This window comes from Fringilla coelebs (genome assembly GCF_963513975.1).
Source record: "Fringilla coelebs genome assembly, chromosome: 3".
Classification (NCBI taxonomy): domain Eukaryota; kingdom Metazoa; phylum Chordata; class Aves; order Passeriformes; family Fringillidae; genus Fringilla; species Fringilla coelebs.
The window spans coordinates 32,739,196-32,759,324 of NC_140030.1; the positions used below are offsets into that span (position 1 = coordinate 32,739,196).

The 20,129-nt window shown below is 34.8% G+C and overlaps 1 protein-coding gene across 1 annotated transcript in view; it reads left to right on the forward strand.

Moving 5' to 3' along the window:
• MEI4 (meiotic double-stranded break formation protein 4) overlaps window positions 1–16,926 on the forward strand; it is a gene marked incomplete at both ends in the record, with an annotated part of 70,000 nt that extends 53,074 nt beyond the window's left edge. The window contains one exon of the mRNA XM_084202610.1: window positions 16,678–16,926. Within this exon, the coding sequence (XP_084058736.1) occupies window positions 16,678–16,926 (249 nt within the window). The remainder of the gene's footprint in view (window positions 1–16,677) is intronic.
• Window positions 16,927–20,129: the final 3,203 nt, after the last annotated feature.

A 20,129-nucleotide genomic window follows, 5' to 3' on the forward strand; every position in this document is an offset into this window, starting at 1 on the left:
TCTGAGAAAGAGACACCATTGTTCAAAGATAATGTCTAGTATATTTTCTTTCCTGATCTTCAGATCCTGCACAAGAGCTACGTTCTCTGTGTGCATATTCCATAAAAATTCTTGTCAGCTAATTCTCTGTAATCTTTCTTCCTAATTCACCTCTTATCTGTTGATAACAGCCACCTTTTGGCTGTTGATATCACTGCAGATGTGCTTCTCTCTAAGGCAGAATTTTCAGCCAATACTTTGTGATCCTCCTTCTCTGAGGATCCACATCTAATGGATCCTAAAGGCTGAATTAGAAGAGTAAATACTGAAAGTACTGAGATTCTAACGTATATCTTGTTCTCAGAAACAGAGGATGCTGCAATTAAAAAAAAAAAAGGAGTCCTAAACATACTAAAGAATTAAAAAACTGGAATTTTTTTTTTTTTTTTTAAATTGGTGAATTGGTGTTTCTGGGTGTTTCCAAGAATGTTTTGGTTTTTCAGAGGGAGAATGGGGTACCCATTGGCAAGGATGGGATGATCAGATCATTTCTATCATCACAATAGTCTCCCACCTTTGAAAGAAGCAATGCATGTGGATTACCCACCTGATCTGTTAAGCTTTTTTTCTTTTTTTGGTACAAATGTGATGAGAAAACATTGGTTTAAGAAGAATGTTCTATTGTCTGAATCTCCCAATTCTTACAGTCCTGCTAATCGCCAAATATAGTTCACCTTTTTTGCTGCACTTTTTCTTGACAAAAAGGCAGTGTCTTAAGTCAGGCAGTATGAACTTAATGTTCAAACAGAGCTGTGAAAAATGTTTGTCCCAAACAATAATGATTTCCAACTGATGAGTGAAGGCAGAAAGCTGACTTTTCAGGCTCTACTACCTTTATTCAGTGTTAAGGAAAAAAAATTCGTGAAGCTTTGCACAATTTTGCTGTTAGTAGCAGCTCTGTCATTCACCTCCAGTGAAACCAAAGAAAGGCAGCAAAAGGCATTGACTTTATCCAGAAGAAGATCTTCAGTTTCCTGTTTCAGCACCAGCAGGAGATGCATATGCTATGTCTGGCATCACTTCATTATTACTATATCAAGATTGTGGTATATCAGAAGAGCTACCTTTGGAATGCTTGAATTCCTTCAGACAACCTCAGGCTAGACCAGCTGGCTTGGGGATTTGGTAGTATTTCGAAGCTCCCATGTCTTCAGACTTGCTATGCTCCTCTTGATGACACAACTGACTTCCTTTTGTAAACTCTGACTTCCCACAAGCATGGGATTCTGCCTCCTTCCTTTTTTCAGATGTTTACAAAGTGAGAGCATAGGAGAAGCAACACAAATCCTTCTAGAAAATTAGTTGTCATCCTGATGAAAGTCATGAGGGGGCATTGTACTGTTCAGCGTGTGTATATTCTGTATGCTTCTGGGATGAGCCTATGTGTTATTTCCCAGGTTGATTCCTGAGGCCTTTGAGCCTACCATTCATTCTGATTTGATCATAACATCACTGTACATCCATGTCTAGAATGCTTCCTTTTTCACCAGATGTTGGCCAGAATATCTCTCTATTTACAAGGCTATTTTAAATCTGGGAATGTCATAAAAATCTCCAGTTTCAACCTGTGTAATTAATAGATAAATTAAACGAAAACAAAGCAAAACCAACAAAAAACCCCAAACCAACCAACCAGCCAAAACCAAAAAAATCAACATAGGTTGATATACTTTTCATTTCATTTGGGTGAAGGAGGCTTGTTGATATTTCTGTGGGTGCATGGGAACAAGTGGAATATAAATGTGAATAAAAGTTAAATTCTAAGCAAAAGACCAGAAGCATGACATTGGAATTGGGAAGAGGTTGCACTGATTTGCATCATCACCTTCTCTAGCTAGTTATTAAGGTACTTATGCAAATTTAAAGTTCTGCCTAAACTCCCTCAATGGGCAGACCAATGCTTTTGTAATGTCTTCAAGAGTTTTTCCTCCAAAGTTTATTCATTCTTCATATGGATGTTATAGACAGCAGTGGTTGTGTTGATATTCCCTGTCAAGCAAGGTGTTGTACAGTTTTCATAAGGAGTACCTTCAAGTTCAAGTCTCTGTACTTACCTAGAAAAATGCATTTCCCTATGGTCATCTACCTGCAGGTAATTCATTCTTTCAAATGATAGAGTAGATCAGGTATTTCTTTTCACTAAAGATTTTAGAGCCATATTAAGATCCCTTGCCTTAATGAGAGTTACTTTTCAGAGGAATCCACTTCTGTGCATCATACTTAGTGGGGCTATACTTCTTCACTGTCCCACACATACAGCTAGATTTGGGTCCATCTAAATAATGGTGTTAACATCACCCACATGACAGCCTAATTCAAGAAAAGTTTTATAAGATACCTACTCTCAGATTGCAGTCAATCCAAGAGGCTTAATATATTCCTTTTATTATTTATTACTTTTTCCAATTTTCACTATAATCCCTTATTTTAAGAATTGCATTTACTCTATATCTTTGTGTGTACATTTGTATTATCACAGCCAGAAGTGGTTCTGTTTCATTTTTCATATTGTCACCTGGAACTGCTGTTAACTTTGCCCCTTTCAAGAATGATGCTCATTAAGATCTTTCACAACAGGTTAAGTTTTCTTCTGATCCTAAAAACCAGTGCAAGTTCCTATAAATGGGAAGGTTCTTCAGCTAAGATTTTTGCCTTTTTTTTTCTTTCCTAAAAGATAGTGGAATTAAAATGAAGATACTAAGTTCCTTCATCTGCACATGAGTATTTGAGTTGATAACTCTGATAGAATCTCAGACATTCAAATATTGGGTTGGGAAAAAAACCCCCAAAATGTATTTTCTTCTTGTTGCTAAATCCTGTGTCACTTGAGGGCCAAAGTGTTTGGAACAAATCATAGGTCATATTTTATTCTGGAAAGAGAATATAGCAGTTGAGAAAGTTTCATGGGAAAGTAAAGTAACAGACAGAGTAGTAATGGTTGAATGTTGACCTTGCTGAACACTAGACTAAGATCCCACCGAGGGAGCAGTAGGTGGAAGGAGCCTAATTAACCCTTTAGGGTGAAGAAAGTAAAAGTGTTTAAATTCTTCTTTTCTAGAGGATCGAGAGCCAAAAAGAACATTTAATGAGCTATAGTTCTATATGGTGATAATCCTATCTCGTCCCTCTCCAATAGGGAATATAAAATACAGAGTATTAAGGAAGAGAGATGGAACTGGGACAAAACCAAATGAGAAATTTTTACATTTCAAACTGGAAAGCTTAAAAGCTTTACTAAATAAATGACTATGTGTCCATATGGCGTAGAAGAACCTTAATTCAAATTAAATGAGTTAAATTCAGTAGCAGAAACAGTCAGAGCATCAGCTCCCTATTGGCTAATTTGCTGTCATCAGGGAATCTTGAAGGAATTAATTGCATGGCTACCTTAGAGCCATAAAAATGTAGCAGTATTCTCTTTCTTAGTTGTTCACTCTGCAAGTTGCTATATTATCCCAGAAGTTTTCCCTGTGCATATATATTCTCCACAAAAGTACAAGAATAGTGACTTTTTTTATATAAAAGAAGTTTGAGCATTAAAATAGGAGGGTTTCTTTATATTGCAGTTGATGTTTTTCACTCATCTGTAATACTACTAGTGCTATGCCCGAGAGTCCAGACCGTCTAAAAACTAGAAATTTGCTAGATAGCTACAGCATAGCAAACATGATCTATGTACCTCAATTCTGATAGGATTTATTTTTGTTCTCTCCTCTTTAAATGAGTCAGTGTCTAATGATTTTCTGTCATGTTTTTGTTAATGTATTCCTGCAGTCATCTGAAATAATTTTGAAGAGCTAGGTGGCCTGTGTGTTTATTATGACTCGTTAATATGATCTTTTAATATCTTTCACAGTGATTTAAGTCTTGTTTGATAAATTAAGCAATTTTGTTTAATTGCATTAAATTTACAGCAAAGAGGAAAGAATTGTATTCCAAAAGGCACTTAAAAAGCTTTGCTAAATTCTTGTATGTATTGCTTACTGGTAATTATTACCTGATTGTAAATAATGTAGTATGTAAAATAACTAGAGGTATCTTGAATTCTTCCATCTGGTCCACAGTTAAGAACATGCTTTATTTCTTGTTACAGATCATTTAATTAAAAAAACCCAAACTGAAGCTTAGCTGTCTTTTTGAAAGGCTAGTCATCCTCTGAAATGGTAAAATTTTTCTAATCTTTTCAGGCCAATTTTTTAATAAATACCATGCATATCTAACATTGCATTCTGATGCACAGTAAAACCTGACAAGGGTCCTGGCAACTGCAGAAAGACCAGAGTTCTCTCTGAGAATATTTACTGAATGTATATTATCTTAATTGTGGTAGACTGATGCTATTTTTTGTTTTACACAAAAGGTCATGTGCTGTCTTAATGGTGGTGAGGATTATGGACTGTCTTCTGTAACCTTCTTGAAACTCTATTAAGCCTTGAAATTGTTCAGGTAAATATCATATCCTAATTGCATTTTAAAACTCAGCTTTCCATAGAAGCAGCTTGCAGAGTTTTACATAGTGCTAATTATTTTGCTAGTCCAGTCCATCCATGGTTTTGTAGTGAATGTAAAGAGATTTGTATCTTTTTCTTCAGGCTGTGAATGTAAAGAGATTTGTATCTTTTTCTTCAGGCTGAAGATTTGCTTATTTTCCACTTTTCAATTTTTCCCCCCAAACCATGTTTTTGTGGGAAGTTCAAATTTTAAAAAAATTGTATATTGTCCAGATTTCAAAATCAGAGACATGGCCCAGATTCATGGCCATGCCAGTGGGACATTTGTCTTCTATTTTCTAGAGATAGGGGATGGAAAAAATAGAGAAAAGCCGAAAGGATGGTGATGGGAGTACAGCACAGAAAGGAATGGCAGAGCAGTTTGTAGCTGCTAAGGAAGGCAGGAGAGTTTTCATATGCAATTCATGTAATATCATCATTGGTTCAGGCCATCGGAGGAAATCACAGCCTTATCTGAAAGATGGATTTCAACTCCTTTTTTTTTACAAATAACTAGAACTTGGTTATATTTAAGGTCCCTTCCAACCCAAGTCATTCTAAAATTCAGTTCCAACAATTGCAAGTATGTTCTTGACTTCCAGTGGCATCCCTGACATGCTGTTCTTTTGCTGCCATTGTTTATGTTACTCTCTAGTGTTATTCTGGTTTTCTTCAGTACTATGACATTTCTTTTATGCAGTTGTCATACCACATTCACATGAATGACAGTGTGTTTCTGGAAACTTTAGCTTACTCACTGTTATCAGGGTCCCATAAGGGCCCCTACTGGTAAATTTATGTCAGCTTTCTGTAACAAATCCACCAGACACCTAATTCATTTACCTAAAACACTGTCTTCTAGGTTTCTCCAGTGAGGTGTTGTTCCAGTGGGCTTCGTTCAGATCCTTTTAGACTTTGAATGTACTTTGAGCGCCAGTTGGGTTGGTTTTCCTCTGGTTGTGATTTTTTCCAGAATTAATGCTTCTGATTCAAATTTAATTGCTTTAAACTTCTATAATATTTCTGTAGTTTGGTTGTAATAGCTTCCTTTTGGGTGACTCAGTGCAAAAGAGTGCTTTTCTGCTCATTTTTAGCTTTTTTTCCCTTAAAAATATGTCTTAGCAAAGCCATTTGATAAAATCATCTGTATTTTTGCTAGGGTATTGAGCTCTAATGTATCCAATTCAATCTCAGCACATTATCCTTCAAACAGGTTCTGTGAAGAACAAAAAAATCTGTAGTTCCCCACTACTTTTCAATTCTAGTTAGTCTTACTGTTTTGAAGCTTTGGCATAAGAAATTATACCAGAGCAAAAAATCACATGCTTCTCTTTCCATGTAAATCTTCCTGAATTTTTTTTTGCTTTCCTCTAGGTCATTTCAAGCCCTTCCATGCCCAGATTCCTTTCTTGATAGAATCTTTCTAGCACAAGGAATGAGGCCTGCTATGAACACTGTGCTCGCTGAAAATAGTGGTGTTGTACATCCAAATTTTGGCTTGACTCTGCGCTCTTTAAGATATTTTCCTTTAGTCAAGGCCAGTTGTACCTTTGTCAGCCAACATATTTGAGATTTACAGAATCATCCAGGTGACAGGTTGGCCATGTAGAACCTCTTACTTGCACAGCAGACAACTTTCCCCAGACTACTTTGAACGGGAGTCAAACTATTCCAGTTCTATGAAAAGGAAGCCCTTGGACTTGGTATAACTTAGTAATTTCACTATGTAGTAGAACTCAGAGCACGGAACTTTCTTCAATAATTCTTTCATTATTTGTTTCACCTGATATCATAAATTTTAGAATTATAAGCATTTTCCTGTAGATAATCATTCCTGTGTATTTATTATATTTTCATCTTCAAAGCTAGAAAAACTAGTTGGCTTCTTACGGCCAATTTAGAATTTAATCAGTTTCAAGTTTACTCTGCTATTTTGTGTTCTGTCAGGATGCTATAATTTTCACACAAGTTACAGAAGATTTTCAGTTTCAAAAGGATCTTTCTAAGTGTAACTGTCTTTAGACTTACTGCTGGCATGCTGAACTTTAGAAGGCCAATCTTGCACTGCATATCACTGCTTTCCAACATCGTGACACTCACATGTTCTAAACTGCTGCTCTGGAGCTCTTAAAAACCTGTCTTTTTACACTACTGTGCTGCTAAGCAGCTGAAACAAACAAACAAACAAACAAATTCTAAAAAGTAAAGTTGTCTAGACAACTTCTCTGTTTGGATCTTTCCAGAAGAGTCTACCAGATAATTAAAGGAAAAGTAAAATGTGAAAGCAAAACCATATTTGCTTACAGTCATACCCATCTGGTTTCTGTAAAGCCTAAAAAGATTGTAGATAGCAATCTGTTCCATTTTCCATTTTGTTATGTTTTTCGTCAAAAGGTCTAATTTCTTCCAAATTAAGTTTTGATGCATGTATGCAAACTTTTAGATACAGTGTGGTGTTCTCATGATTTCATGACATTTTATATTTTATTTGATTTTTAATTAAATACATTGAATCTCTAATTTCTCACATCTTTAAGTGGTATAAGCAATATTTTCATGTTGTTAAAATTGATTAACCCACTCAAGATTTATTCTACATACATATTCCATATAGTTTTAAATACAATAAATAAGAAAAATAGCACTGCTTGTCCACCCTGTCAAATGTTTATAAAATTTTATCTCGAGTCTTCCATATTTCCCATGTCTCTTGAGTTTTACAGTTAAAGCTTGGAAGACTCTCGTGGTATTCTTTGAAAATTCAGAGATTTTTATGTGATCTGTTGACATAATTGTAGTGGAATATGGGTGTTTAAGACAGATGGTAGAATCACTTAAACCATTGTTGATAAACCATTGTTGTCTTGTTTCAGTTGTATCTATATTTTAGTATATATCTATTATATCTATTAATCCATTGAGGAGAATAGTTTGAGGAAACATATATATGTGAAATATAAACACTTTCCTGAAGATTTTTTATCTATACAATAAATACAAGATTTTTTCTAAAACAAAAGGAAAGATAAATAGCTAAAACATTTCTACCTAAATCAAAGTTTGGTTTAATATTAAGTTAAATATTGCCTTGAACAGTTATAGAATATTAAGCCTCTAATTATGGAAGATGAAAAATAACTACATAATGAGAAAGAAACCTGTCTTCTTTAGCAGTATCATTTTTTATCTATTCAAATTATACAGAGACTTAGATTCCTCGTAGGAAAGGGATTCAGAAAGCAGATGTAAACTTCTTTTTCTTACAAACATTAAGCTTATGTTCCAGCCATGCTTGTCTTTTTCCTCACACAGGGCAATGCCTAGAATGACTCCTCTTGCTGCTTAAGTGTTTTGTTTTGTCTTGGTTTTTCCTGGATTTTCTGTTTTCTTCTGCAGCAGATAAATACAAGCATCAAACACACATTTGTTCGCAGTTAGTCCAAAACCACCTAGGTTTGCTTTTGTTCGCAGTTAGTCCAAAACCACCTAGGTTTGCTTATGTATGGGCTGTTTTTCTTTATGATTTTGAACCTGGAGTGGTGGATTGTCTCTGGCTTTGGAGCAAGGACTGATCTCACTGAAAATGAAGGGTGATGCAGGTAGAGCTACTGGTTGTAAGCTTTTAGAGCTGCAAAGTAAAAAGGGAAGATTTTCTTCTCTGAAGTAACTTACTTCAGGTAGAGAGTGGGGCAGAAAATTAAACTGAAAGACAGAAAAACATGGGAGTGGCCATTGTGCCTTTCACTGTGCTTAGCAAATGTTGAAAAGAATTTGGAGATGTTTTCAAAAATACTCTCCCAGTATCCATCTATTTGTACTATTCCAGGTGAAGAGTGATTGATTGATTGATTGATTGATTGATTGATTGATTATATGTATCTGTGGATTTCACTGTCATACAACTGTTTACTTTTCTTTCACCCCATACAAGCTTTCAGCTTTCAGGGTGTCCTGTGGCAAGCAATTCAAGGGCACGTGCCATGACAGCCTTCTGCCTTGGTTTGTCCTTGGACCAACCATCTGCCACTTGCTGTGTTCAGTTGGTTCTTTCCATTCCTAGCATTGGAAGAGATAATTTTAGGAAGTCAAGCTCTATGTGAGGCAAAGTTATCATGCTTTTAGGAAAAAAAAGCCTTATGAGATGAAAAACAGGTTGAAAAACTTCTTTTCAAAAATTAATGAATTATGATTCAGTGCAAATAAATGTGTATCTTGCATTACTGTCAGGGTCGCCTGCCCAGTGCTAGAGTCACTAAAGCAAAGTGATTGCTATTTATTTTCAGAGCTTCTTTTGCATTTTCTAATATAGGTAAACTATCAAATCTTTTGAAACTAATGTAGCCGTATTTTTCAGCAATCCATTGCTTTCTGATGTGATTTTAATTAATGGAGGAATTTTTATTATTGCTATTATTCAAAACTTAATCTTATTACCTTAATGTCCTTTTACTTTTAAAAATGTCATATATATGTTTCTTTTCAAGACCTGCTTAGAGCACTGGCTTTGCTGTACTTACAACATTTCTCACAGGATGAGTATTTATTTTCTTATGTCAACAAACAGTGTCTGTTATTTCAAATATGGTTATTTCATGTAGTACTCTTACACTTGTAAGTAGGCAAGTCCTCCACAAACCACAAAAATGCCCTTTCTCTAATACTGAAGTTCATAACTGAAAAATTTCATTAGATTTTTTTGTTGATTGCTTTCTCCTGATAGGGACTTTACATCCTATAATTTTATTTTCAAGTTAGAAATATTCTTAAGTAGCCCATTTGATTTGGAAGGACCCACACAATAACAAGATATATTCACAGTCTTTATTGCAGTTTCTTTTCTGAAAAAGAAATACAAAACCAAAATCAAACCAATATATTTCCCATACTGCAATTTGTGAAGTATTAATTTTTACAATTTTAGAATAAATTTCAAAAATAACATACGTGAGAAGTCAGATTTGAAGTATATGCCTTGCAGATTGGAATAAAATGTTTTTATAAGTTCCCATTATCCTAAGAAGGTTCACAGATTCATACTTTTTGGCTGTTCTTTCCAAATGAGATAGCTTTGACTTATATTTTAGCTTTCTTTCATTGGATAAAGGGGATTAAAATTTGGGTTTTAAAGCTTTCTGTGTCTGTGTTGTGTTACTTGCAAGGCAATTGTGATTCTTACTCCAGAATGGAAACGTCAGTGCTCTGCTGCTGGCATATTTAATTTTTTACACTATGTTGTGGAAATTGTATTACTAGATAAGAATAATATTGCTTAAGATGTCTTGGGAATTTCTTGTAATTCTGTATGTCACACTAAGGGCTAGTAACAGATGACCCTGCTAAGTGATGTGTGGAAGAGGCACAATGCATAGATGCCTCAGGGATATAAATATCTTTCTCTTGGGAGGCAGCAGAGAATAAACACTTTAAATTCTTTCAAAAGTATTTTCCAGGGTATGCCTAATAATTATGTCTGGACAGATACTATTTTTGCAAGATTCTTTCTGTTGCTTCTGAAACCTCTCTAGCATGAGGCTATCCAGGATTCTAAAGTGCTGTTGGCACTATCTTACTCAGGACTGGTCACTGCACATGCTGTAGATTAAATTGTTCTAAGAGTTTAGCTGATGATCTCTCCTCTGGAATTTAACTGTTACAAATGTTGATAATTCCTTGACCCTTTCTGCAGTCACATCTGATCTTGATCTGCAAGCAGAATAGTTTAAACTGAGGAATCTACTTGAGAATAAACTGATATTCAGCATGAGTAAAGACAGAAATAGAATTTCAGAACCTATGGAATAAAAGATGAAAAATATTTTGAAAATTTGGGCTATGAGAGTATGAATTTAAATAAGGAATTTCACATTATATTAATTTTGCTTGAGATACTGAAAGAGTTCATCTACTGGTTTGAATTTACTTGGCAAGTGAATAATTGACATGGTTATGAGGATTATGATTATTGGGAGGATTGTTCAAGAAATAGGCATTTCAAATCACAAAACAAAAAGCTCCTAAAGTGACATGCTAATCAGCTAAAAACTGAACCCTGCATCATGACAATTTGGTATTACCCTTCATCTTAACACAGTAGTACTAGAAACAGAACAAAAATATTTTTAATAAAGACTTTCATGCATGCCTGCCTTAAATATTTTAGAGATGCATATCTGCATGTTATTTAAACACTAAACAGCAATTATAGATAATCTCTTTTATCCTACCGTGATTTCATATACTGTGGATATTGTTGGGTTTGTAAATTTTAATGATCAGGTTTGCAGGTTTTATTTACAGGTTTGCAGACCATCCACTTAAGATGATTTCTGTCTTGTTTTGAAATAAAATGCCTACTCTCCAAATGGTCTTAACTGAAAAATGTTTCTCTTGTATTTAGCACTTGAACACAGCAATAAGTAACCTGGATAGGGATTTCTCAAAGGAAAACTGAAGGATCAACACAATTCCCTATGAGAATTAATCTTCTTTATTCATAAAATGAGAATGTATTGACTTGAGGAAACAATTCAGTGATTCTTGAAGCATATTTCCATTAACCTCTGACCTAGACTGGATGAGTAGAGTAAAACAGTCTTGATTCTACTGAAAACATAGGTTTTCAGCATTCCCTTCATAAACACAAAATTTACCAAATGGTGACCATTTGTTGATAGAGTTTCCAGTCAGTCACTTTTTCTTGTTTTTCATTATGCTGATTTAGAAACATTTTTCTTAGAAGGTGATGCTGTCAAAAATTGTTCCATTTAGGAACTTGTAATTATAATTATATACTCATTAGAACTGTAGTGTTAAAATACAGAAAACCATTTCAGTCTCCCTCTCATATGCAGGCATGGTGAGCACAGAAATAAGTTTTTAATTTAGGTGAGCATCAGTGACTGCATTTAGTATGTCACTTTCTTTTTGTTTAGTCTCAGTCACCTTCCTGTTAGTTCCACATAGATCATCTCCTCTTAACAGAAAGACAAGGCAGCAAATAAAGTGAAACAACAAAAAGAAGACTTGGGATAATTGTCTCCTAAACAGCACACCCAGGACTGTATGTCTCTAGAAACATGTAAATCAAGCTCAGAGATTTTCTATCAGGCTTGCTCCTCTTCAAATATTTTCAAGTGGTTTGGGTAACTCCCGTGTTCATGTGGGACATCAGCTTCCAATTGCTCTGTGCCCTCCTGGCCCATGAATTTTAATTTTCTTGCCCAGAATTCAGTCCACATGTGTACTTGCCTTTAGTAGTTTCCTGCAAGGAAGTAAGGGGCATTGGGGCTGTTTGCTGAGATGGTGTTCATTGGTATAAGCTATGTCAAGAGAAATGTATACCCTTTATTTCTACCTTCTCTGGAAAAGTTCTAGGAGCTTTGGCTATATTTTCTTGCCAGAGGAGGGGACAGACAGGCCATGGGGGATTTTTCCTGGAAATGGCTTGATGGCAGATTTAGTTCTGTTCTATCCTTCATGTTCCTTAACTAAGTAGTCACAGCCCAGGAGCTGATGCTGCTGCAATTCCTGCTGCCTGTGCTTCCACTGGAAGGCAAAACTAGCCAAGCTGTAGCAGTTCTTATTGTGTATTTTGGTCTACCCTTTTTGCTTCTCTGAAAAATACGGATGTAAAAGAGGAGAAATGCTACCTTTTTCTACTTGATGTTCCAGTGAAATTTTACTTAGAATTTCTTGAAACATAAAAAGACACTTTGCTAGGATGAAAAGTTATATACCTGGTGAATAGTAGAGGTTTGCCAAGAAATGGAAGAGGCAAAACTTGCAAGGTAAAAATTACAAGAAGCAAAACTCTAAGGATATGATGGACTGTGAAAATCTGGGCAAAATACTTTTCTGCTAAAATAACTATCTAGAAGTGTCAATTTTATGACTTTCTAAACACTTTTCTTTCCAGTTTGATTAAAGTTTATATTGGTATGTCAGTGTTTTATGTAGGATTTTGTTGTGTAGAACTACGGTGAAACATATATTTCAACTTGATATTGCCATGGGACTTAAAAAGCATAAATAGATGTTAGTTAATTATAGAGTTAGAAAAGGAGGGAAGCTTTTTGTCTCTAATCAAACATAATGGTGCTTCAAAATTAAATTTAGTTGTTTTCATTTTGTCAGAATTTTCAGTATTTAAATCTTCTGTTCTAAACAAAAAAAAAAGAAGTTTTCCCAAGTTAGTACAATTCCTCCTATATTCCAGAGAGCATGCAGGTGTTGCTGACACTTCTCCATAAGCATCTGAGCTGCATGGAAGCAGTTGCCATGAACATACTCTCTTTCATCTAATTTTTGTTTGCACCTGTATTGTCTCTGTTCTGTACATACTTTGAGATGTAAACGGCGTAAAACTTACTAGCCTCTACTCAGAAAGTATCATCACTCTTCTTCATGGGAAAATCCCAGGCCCAACAGACTGCATCATTGGAAATAGGACTTGTGGCTGGTGATATGGCTTAAGACTTGTAGAGAATTCCTTCAATTTCTTTTGTTACTTTATATTGCTGTTACTAATGGCATTTGAATAAATGAAATAAATGCGCATAAAACATTAAAACAAGAAAACAAAAATATTCTAAGTACAATTAGGAAACTGTTTCCTAATCTGTTTACTAAGACTCCAGATCTGTCCAGTAAGACAGCAGCAGCTTGGAATTTGATCAGGGGCCCCCTGATCTGTTGTTTTGCAAAGAGGAGCTATAATAAAGGGCCAGGGACCTGGAACACAGCAGTTTCTTTTAACATATTAGTACTGACTGTGATAATGAAGACAGGTAAGAGAACTTCTCCCCTTTTTTTAAATTATATAGTAAATAGGTGTCCATTTCCAGGTGGCCACCATGTAATGTAGAAGAAACTTGAAGAATTAATTTCAACCAAACATTTTGATACTTGCATTCTGAACTTGGTGATGTGAACACAATTAATTTTGATTAGCAGATCATTGGATCGAGCTAGGAGATCCTTGTAACCCTTGTTTTCATCTTACATAAAGCTCAATTTTATAAAAATAATATTTTTAAAATTATTTGACTCTAAAATGTTTGTTTATATACATTGATGAGGACTGATCGCATGAAGTATAGTGTCCAAAATCCATATTGCTTACCTGTCTGATTATCTTAAAATTGATTCTGAAAAACAGAGCTAGTGTTATAGTTACTTAAAATTAGAATTAATATATTCTGTAAGAGCAGCATATATATGTGTATATATATATATACGAGACTTGCTTTATAGATGGACCCTCTGAACTTTCTGGTGTGTGCACGTACCTGCACAGCTACCCACTCACACACATTGGTGGGCAAGATTAATAGGCCTATTATCTGACTCTGCACCATTAGGGAGCAATAAAGGCATCCCTTTATCAATTATGCAGCATGAATTTGTACTGGTAGTAGTTGCATCAATCAGTGCTACAGAAGACACCTAGCAAAACAAATAGAGACACAGATAATTTTGTTCAGATTATTAAATGGATTGAAAAGGTTAATAATACACCTTGAGCCAGAAAATGTTAGACTGATTTTTTTTCCCCCTTAGTTATATAATGTAATATTTCAAAGTGCATTTGTGTCCAGAAAAATGATTATCTCAAAAAATACTTTCTCCTTGCTATCATACTTACCCTTTCTCTTCAATGGCAGTTCTGTATGATTAAAGCAATTTTCTTTTAATGCAGTTGTATTTGTAGAGGAAGCTAATTAGTTAACTTGTGGATTCTATTATCTATAATCAGATAGTTTACTAAGCTGCAATTAGTTGCACCTTTTAAGACCCACTGAAAGTAACACAATTGCTTAACTGCTTGGAAGAGCCTGAGGTTATTGGAGTAGGTGAAGTGACATAATTTGCCTTTCTAAAACATTTTATATTGATTACTCATGTAAAAGGAATGAATTTTTAAGGCTAGCACTTGAGAGTCAAACAAAGAAATTTTGCTTTTAATGTTGTACATCTAATTTCCAAATTACAGGAACTAAGAGCATAGAATTTCTATTTATGTTTCCACATAGTCATTTTCTTCTGGGTACAGTCACACTTTATCACTGTAAAGACTTCCAGGACATGGTATATCTGTGGTTCTAGTTTGGAGTGGGATGAATTACACACTGAAGGACCCTGGGAACTACTCAGTTGCAAAAACTCAGGCATCTAATAGCACACCTAAGGTACTCCTCCTGGCTTACAGCTGCTACCCTGGGGCATATAGGGCAATAGATACCTACATTCAAACAACTGTGGGCCACCCCTTGCTTCCCTCCATCTTCTGAAACAGGAACAAGGGATAACTATCTCAGCTTGTTGGTGCCTGTGTTTGGTCAGATGACCCCTACACTGAAAGTCTTAGGAGCAGACTTTGTAAGGCATTAAAATCATTTCCTAGAAATTCAGTAAATCATTAATAACACCTACTTTCACAACTTTGAAAGCTGTAGTTTAGTCTAATAAGCAAAGTAAATATATTTAGCTCCTCGCTATTAATTAACAGTCAAAACAATCTAAAACAAAAGTATAAAGTCATGATTGTCCTAGAGTTGGATATTTGAAGAAAAGGGCTGTCATATTACCTTTGATTTGGAAGGAGGTTTTCCCAGTTGAGGCAGTTTGATAAGAACTGAACTTTAGAAATATGCAAATACTTACTGTACTTTTATTAGATAATGTAATACATTTCCATTTTTTGCTGTCTGTTCTGATAAGAATGTCAATACTGAATTCTTAGCAGCAGCTTCTGAACTGTACATTTTTCTTACCGGGGTCCAGAGAGACAGAATAGGAGTATGCAAGGCTAGGGATATGTTTTGGTAATGAATCTATATTTCAATATTTCTAGAAAACTCAGCAAAAATCTTTTGCTACATTGAGGCTTTGCAACAGGATGACTGTGGTGTCTTCATTTTGTCTCTGAGGTGGGAAGCTACCTGAAAACCATTACCCCAGAGTGCTTTAACACACATTTTAGGCTTAATAACTGCCATCTCAGAAAGCAAAATGAGCAATCTATGAGCCAACATCTTCCTCAGTTTTAGCTGGAGAAGGTAAAGTGCTGTCTTTTTCTTATTTGATTCAATCAAATTCTTGGAATCAAAAAAAACCTTATATTTTTTTGTGAAACCAAAGACTGTATAATAGATTTTACACTTTGGAAAGTCTTACAGTATGTAATCTAGACTGAGGAAAATGATTTGATGTGTTTTCATAGACCCATGTTGAAGCCATGACCCATCTGGCTTTGTACCACAGGTCTAAACAGTTCTTTAGATTTGCCAGAGCTATTGGTCTATTTTCTAAAATATATAATTAATTTTTAGCAGCTATGATTTTACCTTTCATTTCTGATCATCTACCTACTGTAATTGCAGCCTTTTTCAGAGCAAGGTCATCTCATATTATTGATAGATTTTGCTGTTAAGGACACAAAATTTCATTTCAGAGAGACAATTCTTCCAGGTTTAAGTTTGTATCTTGCCAGTTATTTCCTATGTACAGAAAGCTTCTGTGTAAATTTCCAGTTTCTAGATATAGGACAGGTAAATTTATATTGGATAAAGCTGTAAAAGTTCTAAAAAATTTTTAACTTTATCAGTGTCCTTGTTCTATCTTATTTGACAAACTGAATATTCCGCTTTAAGTGGCTTACAACTGGCTTGTGCATTTTCTATTGATATTGAGATTTCGGACTTTTAATTTGCTTTTTGGAGGTGTCACTTGAATAGATGAGTGTCTATATTTAGGAGTAAAAAATTCTTTTTAGCTTGTAATTTTATTTCTCAGAAATCCACCAGTTCTAATTATATGCCCAAACCAAACAAAGCTGTTATTGTAGTTGTTTTTCTGTACATCATTATGGTATGTCACAGCCTGTGGATAATTAGGTAAAGCAAGCTCTCTCATGAAGAGGATATTATGTTGACTTTTTGTTTGTTAGTGTGATGCAGTCTTAATTGTTTGACTGTTACCACAAAAAGGAAAACATTTTTTAAAAGTAATCATACAGAATATATAGGTGTACTGATTATATAAATAATACTGCAAATTTTAACAGTATTCCTTAAACTGTCATCTGAGATGTTAGGTTGCAGAAATGTTTTCACACTCTACTTATGTACTAATTTTTCTTTATTCCCAGGTCCAGTCTGTGTATGACATCTCCCAGTATGAGAATATTTTTCTTTTGTGCATGATTCTGGAACAACTTCTTCAAAATGAGACAGAAGAAAGTAACATTTCAAGCTCAGACTATGGAGAAGAAAAAATCAAGTTTTTGAAGAACCTTGATCAAGTTATTCTTCATCTCTCAGATGAATTCCCTTTGTTTTCTTTATATTTGTGGAGAGTGAGTGTTCTTTTGAACTCAGGTCAAATGCAAATTGATTAAAACAGCCTACTTTTTAACTATGCATTTCTTGTGGGATTGCATTGGAAAATTTTTGAGCTAGACTGTGATATTGTCCTTATTGAAAAACATTTACTTTAAACTACTAGTCTATACAGCAGTTTCAGAGATAATGCAATTTATTTCCAATTCTGAATATAGAAAAAAATGTAATAATTCAGGTGCCATTTTCAATAAATGCTGTTTCTTGTAATAGAAAACAGTGTGTTGGTGTTTGTCCACACAGTGGAAATGGAACAAAGAAAGTTGTTTCAGGTGCCATTTAAAATAAACACTTTGAATTTTAAAGTACAGTCATAATATGTGTGTAGATCTTCCAAGCACTAATGCCTCTCCTTTAGGAGTTGTGTAGCTTCTCTATGTTTTAAAGACAGTGTCTGGTTGGTTGAAATAAAAATGTTAATTTTAAACTTGATAACTTATCAGTAAAAAATCTTACAGGACAGACTTCATTACTGATAATCAAATGAGTCATTACTTGAGCAAAATTTCACAAATTTCTTACAGTCATTGTATGCTTGGCTTTACTTGTGTTTGCACAAGTTTAGGTACAATAGGCCTAATTCACTCTGAGTTATGATATCAGAGATCTAATCTGAAAAACTGTAAATCATTTAATAGTTATTTTAAACCTTTCTGTTCAAAATTAGTGAATATTGCTAAAATCCACTTTGGTATGTTTACATATTATCTGATATTTAATGGGATTTTTTAATGATATTATATTCATAGTAATAATTAAAATAACATATTTTAACATAAATTGTCTTAAAAGGTCTTGAAAATGTGAGCTCAACAATATCTTAACTGAAGCACAGTCTTTGATAAATCTAAAGGATAACTATTATAATGAATTGCTCTTCTTTTCTGTTAGGTAAACAAGATTTTAGTTTTATTATGTCTCCCAGAAGTGTATATTCACTATAAATGCAAAACATTTTGAGCAGTAGTCCTTGTCCTTCCCCTTGAACTTGTCAATCAGTTTTTATGTCAGGAAGATTCTCTGAAACACCAGTATCTTGTTCACTTGAATGCATTTATTTTGTAATAAACCTCTGCTTTGTATGTATGTAAAATACATTGATATTTAAAAAGCTTTGATGGTGAATTGGCTCCCCAGAGAGTGTTTCTTAGTTAAGACACTGGCCCCCATTCTCTTTCTTAAACTTCCTGTTTGATATGTCATATGGTAACCTTTGTTTAATGCTTTCTTCTGGCTAACTTTCTTCCAACAGAAATGCTTGATTTGCACTTCTCACTAGTCACGTGAAAAAAAATCAGATAAGTTTAGCCAAACTGAACAAAATAAGTCAGTGTGTAAGTTTAGTAGCTACTCAGGAACTGTGCCCTTTTTGTTGCTGCTTTACTTGTTTGTGTGTTTGTTTGTTTCATTCTGGTGGAGGATCAGTTCTTCCATCTCCCTCCATAGCACTGAAAGCATGATTGCAAAAACAGAAAGGAAGGGAATAAACAAAATGAGCAATTATGTAATTGATATAATAATTTTCATTTTATTTTTTTCAAAAAAGCTTCATTCAAATATAGTAAGTAACCAAAAGACACAAAGAAGGATACTGACATCTTTATAATGGCAAAATGTGTGTTGTTTCAAGCCTATTATTTGAAAGAAAAGTTTCAACCCTAGCTTGCATACCATATTTGCTCATTGATTGGCAAAAAGTATTTTTGTTGTCAGTAAAGCAATTCAGGCAAAAAGGGACACATATTTTCTTCTTTGCAGATTGTAGCACTTTCTCACCAGTAAGCTCTCTAGGCCACTGAAAAAGCAATGGATATTTTGGGCAATATATTCATCCTTGGTGAATTCTGAAGTAACTGCTCACTTGAGACATGATTTTTGAAATGTGTTTTTTCACAGCATACAGAAAGACAGGGTTTTTTATCCAGAGATGACACAACTACATGGCACTTATGCTCTGACAGATATTTGGAGCAGTTGCACCCGCCTCTTTGAAAGTGTTGAGGCAGAGTGAGAGTTCCCCTTGCAATGTCATTGCAGCAATCTAGGCACACACTCACTTCTCTGCAAAAGTGCTGTTAACTGGTCAGCTGAGCTCTCCTTATCTGCTTAGTGCAGAATTAAATAGGGCAGTGAACCACATTAATGAACACCACAGCTTTGGTGTGGGCAATAACCCCTGTCATCAGAATACTTGCTAGATTGTTTTCTCTTGTTTCTTGGAGATTTTTCACTAAGAGGGGACTTGTCTTCAAGATAAAAATGTACAAAGGTAGACTTGTACATTTAGATGTCTCCATGTGGTTGAGATATCTAATCTATGAAACAAAGTGTTTTGGTCTGGGTATCTAGCTGCTACCCCAAAGGACTGCAGATCTTCTCTAAGTCTTGTGTCACATTTCCTCTCTTCATGTAGATGCCTCTGATACCCTGAAGCATCTTTAGTGACACTGTCATTTGAAAGTGTCTGCTTAGACAACTGAACAGTGATGATAGCAGGAGCTTAGATATGGAACTCACCACTACAAACACGCATTTAGGTGTCTTAATCTGAAAACTAAACCCCACATTTGTAATACCTTATATGTTTTAGAGTCAAACTTAGGAAATCTAAAGTTTAAATCCCTGCTCTTCAGACAATTTCTGCTCTTATCTAATGACTATTGGATGTAATTTGAGTAAACATCACTGTCTTTAGTTTTGAAATTAGCAGGATGACTGAGATAGTCCCTGGAGGATTTGCAACCAGGTTACAAGAAACCTACCTACGAAGTAGGTTTGACCGTATCCAAGTTTTACGTGTCTGGCCTCCAGAGAGGAGTTCCAAATCCAGAGAAAGTGCTCTTTGCTGAGTGTAGACTATTGGATGTCTAAAAAGAACAATCTCAAGGTTTGATGTGCTGAGCATAACATCTCATAGACTTAAATAGGGAACCCTGAAAAGAATTTGGTCTGACCTTTCATTGTTCGCTGGAGTGTTTTACATGATTTACCCTTGGAATTTTTAAATGAACAGTTCAAGGACATTTCTTTTGTCTTGCACATCTCTTTTTCTGTAAATACATGTACTTTAGATGTTGGCAAAAAGCTATTGTTCTGCAAATGCAAATTGTTCAGCCTTATAAAAACAAATGTATATATAAGCACAAACAGTTAAATTATATATTTATATGGTTCAATTACCAATGCTTATTTATTAGTAGCC